General features: G+C 39.9%; 1 protein-coding gene across 1 annotated transcript; it reads left to right on the forward strand.

The window, feature by feature from the left end:
* Positions 1–367: 367 nt before the first annotated feature.
* Positions 368–2391, forward strand: LOC116205395 (protein SRG1-like). The gene is made up of 4 exons (XM_031537996.1): positions 368–695; positions 784–1031; positions 1200–1524; positions 1743–2391. The coding sequence occupies exons 1-4, from the start codon at positions 441–443 to the stop codon at positions 1983–1985; spliced, it is 1071 nt and encodes a 356-aa protein (XP_031393856.1). The 5' UTR covers positions 368–440; the 3' UTR covers positions 1986–2391.
* Positions 2392–7150: the final 4759 nt, after the last annotated feature.

A 7150-nucleotide genomic window follows, 5' to 3' on the forward strand; every position in this document is an offset into this window, starting at 1 on the left:
ATCATCTCATTTGTCTTTTTTCACAATTAAAATCAAAATTAAATAAATTTACTTTAACTCTAAAACCAAACGCCCCAAAATTGTTGAGTTAAAGCTTTTGACTTGCAAATGGATTCAATCTCGAGTAGTCTCGCTGGAAATTTAATAATACGCCCTCCATACAATAAATCTGACCCCGGCTTACACCGTGTACGGCTTAGAGACAAGCTGCAGAGGATAGATATCCTTCTTTCCTCTCTCCATCATGAGAATTTTCAAGCCAGTGGAATAGTTTATTCTTATGAATACTCTGACCAACCATAAGGAAACCACGGTGAAATTGGACCAACTCACTCATTAAGTGCAAATATAAAAATGGGCAAAGAGCATCATATAACCATAGCAGTGTTTTTGCTGGTCACTCAGCAAGTATCAGTGTTTCTCTAGAGTGCTCCGGGACCATGGCCGCAGAAACACAAGTGGCAAAGCTAGGGACCTCTCTTCCTGTGCCATGGGTTCAGGATCTTGCCAAGGACAAGCTCGGAGTGGTCCCGGAAAAGTACGTCCGGACAGAGCAGGACCCTCTGATCATACCGGACTCGGCTTCACTGCCCCAAGTTCCGGTGATCGACCTTCAGAAGCTGACGTCAGGGGATAGCGTCGACTCAGAGCTGCAGAGGTTGCATCATGCTTGCAAGGAATGGGGCTTCTTTCAGGTCTAAGGCATCCTCCTCTTCTTCTCCTTAGGCTCTTGAACTCCTTTTTTCTCGAATTACTGAACGATTGGTTGTCAATTTGTTTCAGCTGATTAATCACGGGATGAGCGATTCACTGCTGGAGGACGTGAAGTCAGGGATCCTGGAGTTCTTCAACCTCCCAATGGACGAGAAGAAGAAGTTTTGGCAGGTTCCAGGAGAATTGGAAGGTTTTGGACAGGCGTTCGTGGTGTCTGAGCAGCAGAAGCTCGAGTGGGCAGATGCCTTCTATATGATGACTCTCCCGACCTACATGCGGAAGCCCTACTTGTTCCCTAAGCTTCCTCAACCTTTCAGGTCCCTCTTTATCTCTCCACTTCAAGTTATTCAACTTAGAACAATAGCAATTCAAACCCATCGTCCCTCCTAAGATTTCGGAACACCATGGAAGATTCCTCAACACAATAACAAGCACAAACCACAATTTCTTCGTCAAAATTTTCATGAGTTTTCTTTGGTATGCAGAGATATCTTGGAAACCTACTCAGCAGAGACGAAGAACCTTGCAGTGAAGATCCTTCACCAGATGGCAAAAGCTCTAGGAATGGAGGCGAAGCAAATAAATGAGCTGTTTGATGAAGGGTGCCAGGGAATTAGAATGAACTACTATCCTCCATGTCCACGGCCTGACCTCGTGATGGGGCTCAACCCGCATTCTGATGCAGATGCCCTTACCCTGCTCCTCCAGGTCAATGACATTGAAGGACTCCAGATCAGGAAAGACGGGATGTGGGTTCCCGTCGAACCCTTGCCTAATGCTTTTGTCGTCAATATCGGAGATCTGATGGAGGTAAAAACAAATCCTTCCATGGAAATTCACCTGAATTGCCGTAAGGATATGATATGCTTACCATTACAACAAGTGCCCATGCATTTTATCGTAGCAAAGAACTGTAATTTACGAATGCCCGAGCGGACTTTATTTGTTCAGTATCAAAGCAAAAGCAAATATTTTGCTTTCAAAAGATAATTTTCTTACCTTCGAAGTGCTTTTCGATATTTTGGCAGATGGTCAGCAATGGAATTTACCGTAGCATAGAGCACCGAGGGACTGTCAATGCCTTGAAAGAGAGGATTTCCGTAGCGACCTTCTATAGCCCGAACATGGATGCTGAAATAGGCCCTGCCCCAAGCCTTGTAACTCCAGATTCCCCAGCCCTGTTTAGAAGAATCAGTGTGGCAGAGCATTTGAAGGGATATTTCTCAGGCGAACTGCGCGGAAAAGCATATCTTGATACCATGAGGATTTAAAGATGAAGAAGCCTGCAGGGCGTGGAAGCAGAATAGTAGTTCAAAAAGTTTCTCCATAGAAAAAATAAATATAAAAACAATGAGACTGCACGATGCTTGGATATCTGCACAATGCGCTGGTCCCTGTAATGAATCATAAAGTTTTCTGCTTCACAATTCATCGTTTGTCAACACAAGATAGCGTTGGTCAGCAAAGATCCTAATCAGGGGATCTAAATATAGCGAAGTTAGCAACATCTGTCTGATAAGCCTTCGGTGAAAAACTTACCTCGGCCCGACCATTAGCAGGCGTTTACGGGAGATTTGTGAGGAGCTAGAGTCCGCACATTTATTCGAACTAGTAGCTAGCTAGGCTTATTACCAGTCCAGTAGAACAATCAAGAGAACATCTTGTTAATCTTGTCTATAAGGAAATGAAACGGTGAGGTAATAATTACTTGCCTTAAAATGACTAAAAACCGTGCTTGAAATATTTGTTAAAACAGGATCTCGCTATAGAGATATCGGGTACCATGATTAAGAAAGAAAAGTAAGTGCTATATAAAAACACCACAATGGTGTAGAAATTTTCAAGAAAAAATTATCACTGTCATTCCTTTACTTGTACCTTGTCACCACTTAAGTCCCTCATCAATTTTTGCCATCAATTTCGCTTAAATAATGGGGTTCTGTCAATCAATTTAGTCCCAACCGTCAATGTCACTAACGGATGTCTGGCGTGATTACCTCGTTGGACAAAACGATGTCAAAAAAATAATTTTTTAATTTGATTTTCCAAAACTATCATTGTCATCCTTTTACTTTTCTTGAGCCACCAATTTAGTCCCTCCTCCATTTTTGCCACCAATTTAGCCCAAACATTGGGGTTCCATCTATTAATTTCGTCATTGCCGTCAATATCGCCAACAGATGTCTGACTTATTTGCCTTGTTGGAGAAAATGACGTCAAAATATTATTTTTAATCAGAATTTTTAAAATAAAGTCGCTTTTGGCAGTTTTTTGAAAATTTATTTATTTATTTATCTATTACTTTAACGGATGAAGGGGTAGACTAGCGAGACCTCCCTAGACCACGGGGGCAGTGGCCGGCCGGGGAGGCCCCAGTCGGTCTCCCCCCTTTTCTGAATCCCTCTGTTTTACTTTTTCAGTGAGGGTGATGCTGCTAATCGAAGGAAGAGATGCATTAGTTTGTTGGAGAGGAGGGAGGTTGCTCGGAAGGGCCTGTGACTGAGCTGCTACGATAGAAGAACACTAGAAAGGGACTAAAGAGGCGACCTGAAATTCGCTATAGCTTTTAGGTGAGGGAAATTGAGGTTAGTCGTTAGAGCTGGACACGAGACTGAACCGGGAATGACTTCGGAGCTCCTGATACTACTAATCGGATAAGGAGACAGATTAGTAGTATCAGGAGCTCTGAAATCATTCTCAGTTCAGCCTCGTGTCTAGCTCTAACGACTAACCTCAATTTCCCTTTCCTAAGAACTGTAACAAGTTTCATGTCGCCTCTTCAGTCTCTTTCAAGTGTTTCTCCATCGTAGTAGCTCAACTGCAGGCCCCTTCGAGCAGCCTCCTTTTCTCTAATGAGCTTATGCATCTCTTCTTTCGATCATCAGCATTACCTTCACCGAAAGAGTTAAACAGGGGGATTCGGGAAGGAGGGGAGACCGATCGGGGCCTCCCCGGTCGATCGTTGCCCCTTGGTTTGGGGAGGTCCCGGCGGGCCTACCCCTTCATCCGTTAAAATAAATAAATAATTTTAAAAAAAATTACCAAAAGCGACTTCGTTTTGGAAACTCTGATTAAAAATAATTTTTTGACCTCATTTTTCTAACAAGGCAGCTACGTTAGACATTCGTTAGCGACATTGACGAGGATGACGAAATTAATAGACGAAACTCCAACATTTAGGCCAAATTGGTGGCAAAAATTGAAGAGGGAAGTCAGATTGGAAAATTATTTTTTTGACACCGTTTTGTCCAACCAAGCAGTCACGTCAGACATCCGTTAGTGACATTGACGGCTGTGATTAAATTGATTGACGAAACCCCAACGGTTAAGCGAAATTGATGGCAAAAATTGATGAGAAATTTAAGTGGTGTTAAGGTGCAAATAAAGGGATGACAGTGATAGTTTTCTCAATTTCCAACCTAGAGATGAACTACCATCAAAATAGAAGTTTATTGGATAAATTATCTCAGCCTTAATAATTTCAATTATGTGCCCTATCCAGCGAATATTCTCTCGGTAAAACATGTTTTTTGATAATTTGTTGTTTTCGGTTGTCGTGTCATGAGCCTGACGTTGTCATGACAAGTGACAATAGGACTATAATATGCTCTCCTCGTGGCAGGTGGAAAATTTGTCCCTTCTTTATCATGCTTGACCAATAGGGCAGAGAGTTGGTAAAAAAATCATTCTGATAATATATGCGTGATAGATATCGTAATTCTTTTTTATGAGATATGATTTGTCATAAATGAAGCAGTCCATTCAAGAATTTTTATCCGTCCACAGAAGAAATCTGAATCAGACAAATAACTGAAGCAAAAATAATATTTGATCAGTTTTTGCTTTGAAAATCTCTTAAAATCCGGCAGTAGGCCGAATTGCAGCAGGGGAACAAATAATGAATGGTTCTTTCTTGTTCCTCATGTCTCGTCGTACAAGTCTCAGTCATATATACATGGCCTTCCTAGTATACAAATGGCATCTACGTACAATAAGAAGAGATCAGCATGAATCAAGGTACAGAACGAAGATAACTCGGAAAGACAAAATTGTCAAAATCTTTCCTAAACTATCGAGATCTCCAATTAAATAAAATCTACCATAAAAAAGCTAAAATGAAAGTCTAACCGAATATTCTTTTATAGTGAGAAGAAATTCCAGCAGAAAAATCATTCCAAGGAAACCACACTTGAATTGCCATAAGGTTATCAATTAAACGACATTTCTTAACAGAATCTCCTGCCCCGTTTAGAAGAATTAGTGTGGCAGAGCATTTTGAGGGATATATTTTTCGGAACTGCGTGGAAAAGCGCATCTTGGTACACGAGGATTGGTGTTGCAGAGACTCAGTAAGAAGTTTCTTCGAAATCAGAACAATAATCAATAAACTCAACGCGGCCTACCACAATCTAGTAGATTGACGAAGTCCAGCAATTTGTTGGGTTTGTTGAATGGACAAAGTTTACTCTGTTGACATGTGTTTACTATTAAGAGTTCGTTCTATTATTTGATTATTAATTGAATTTTCATAGAAAAATTACAAAAAAAAAAAAATGTCGATTCCTCTGCGTCATTCCCCAGGGTCATTTCCTCCCCCAATGGGGGAATCGATTCCCCTGTACAAGAGAATCAGAAACTGATTCCCCTCGAATAAACATCAACAATCGGAATAATCCATTCAAATTCCGATTTCCCTCTCAAGTTTCATGAACCAAAACGGATCCTAATTTTAAACCTCTAAATTGGGAGGTTTATGAGGTTTTTTTGCATCTTTTTATAAAAATAATAATAATTTAACAATTCGATCCCAAAATAAATTCAAGATAACAAAAAGAATCCAATTGAATTCCTCCAAACGCCTTCATGAGCTCTATCCAAACAAGACTTTCGGAACCCCTTTGTAACCCCTCAAAACCTTCCCCTCAACTTTCATAACCTTCCAAAACCCTCCCCCTCCGAACCCTTTATTGAAGAATATCCAAACATAGTGTTAGGGTAGGCAACATTCCCCCAACCTTTAAAATATGCACACATCATCCCCAACCTATATGGAAAATAGGCACTTTGCCCCTATTGGTCAATATTCCGGCAAAAATCAGGCATGTGCCATGCATATGACATTTACAAAGAGGCAGCACGTCATTTTATAGGCAATTTCCAAAGAGATTTCCAATGACATTTTGCCCATTTATAATTGTCATTTGTATGGCATGTAACTGATTTTGGCTGGAATATCAATCGAAAAAGGCAAAGTGCCTATTTTCTGTAGAAATTAGGGAGTATCGTGCAAATTTTTGAAGGTCAAGGGGCGAATCTTATCTACCCTTAAAGGTTAAAGGGCAAATTGCTATGTCCTCTATATAAAAATCCCTTAACTAGACTGTATCCTAAAGAATAATGACTCAAAATAACTATCTTTTTCTAATTGATAGTCAATATTCCCTAATCTTTTATTAGCATTTACTAAAATATTCCTGGAATTATAGAAATTAAATACGCAACTTATTAAAAAGTATAATAAAATCCATCCACCCTAGAGGGAGGGAACTGCAGTTTATACAGCCTTTTATTCTAGATAGTTTATACAAGTCCTTTGATTGAGAAAAAATGAACCTAATAATTTTGATTGCTAAAATTAAGAATTGAATAAAATGTAGTTTGCCCTCAATCTTTTGGGATAGTTGCACTGTTCCCCCAAACCTTTAAAACGTTGCACAAAGCCCCCTGACTTATATAAAAATTGGCATAGTGCACACTCAATCTAATTTTTGGCCACTTTTCCAGTCAAAATAAGTCACATGCATGTCATGTGACTTGTTTAAAGGGCAGAAGAGACCATGTCCGATGATTTTATTTAAAAAAATAAAAGAGATGAGATGGCACCACCACCGATCCTCCACCGCCGTCTCCCCACTCAGACTTGACTCTCTCACCTTACCTTATTTGGTCTCCCTGCACCTCCCTAGAATTTTCCTATCTTAAAGAAATTTACGTATAATCCTTCAAATTTTAATGAAGTTTCTTATATTCGCCTCCAAATTCGGGAAAATTATCATATAGTTCGCCCCCTCAATAATCTCGCGAAGTCCAAACCCTGGGTCCGTCACTAGCAATGCTGTTGTGGACTATTGGAGAGAATTAAGGATATGGATTGATATGATCTAGGAGATTATGGGGAATCTTTTATATTTATGGGATGTTAATTATTATGTAATATGTTTCTATATTGGTTGTAATCCTGATCTATAAATAAGAACAATCTCCACACAATTGTGTGTGAGTTTTGTACCAATTCTCTATATTCTTCATGATATCAGAGCGAGACTATCTTGGTACTGATTGAGACTTCCGCTAAGTACATTCTTTGTCGCGCGTTCGACTTTAACCGGGCGGGCCTAACAACCACAATTTTGCGCAACACTCCATTTTTGTTCTA

Source organism: Punica granatum, chromosome 4, assembly GCF_007655135.1.
Source record: "Punica granatum isolate Tunisia-2019 chromosome 4, ASM765513v2, whole genome shotgun sequence".
NCBI classification, from domain to species: domain Eukaryota; kingdom Viridiplantae; phylum Streptophyta; class Magnoliopsida; order Myrtales; family Lythraceae; genus Punica; species Punica granatum.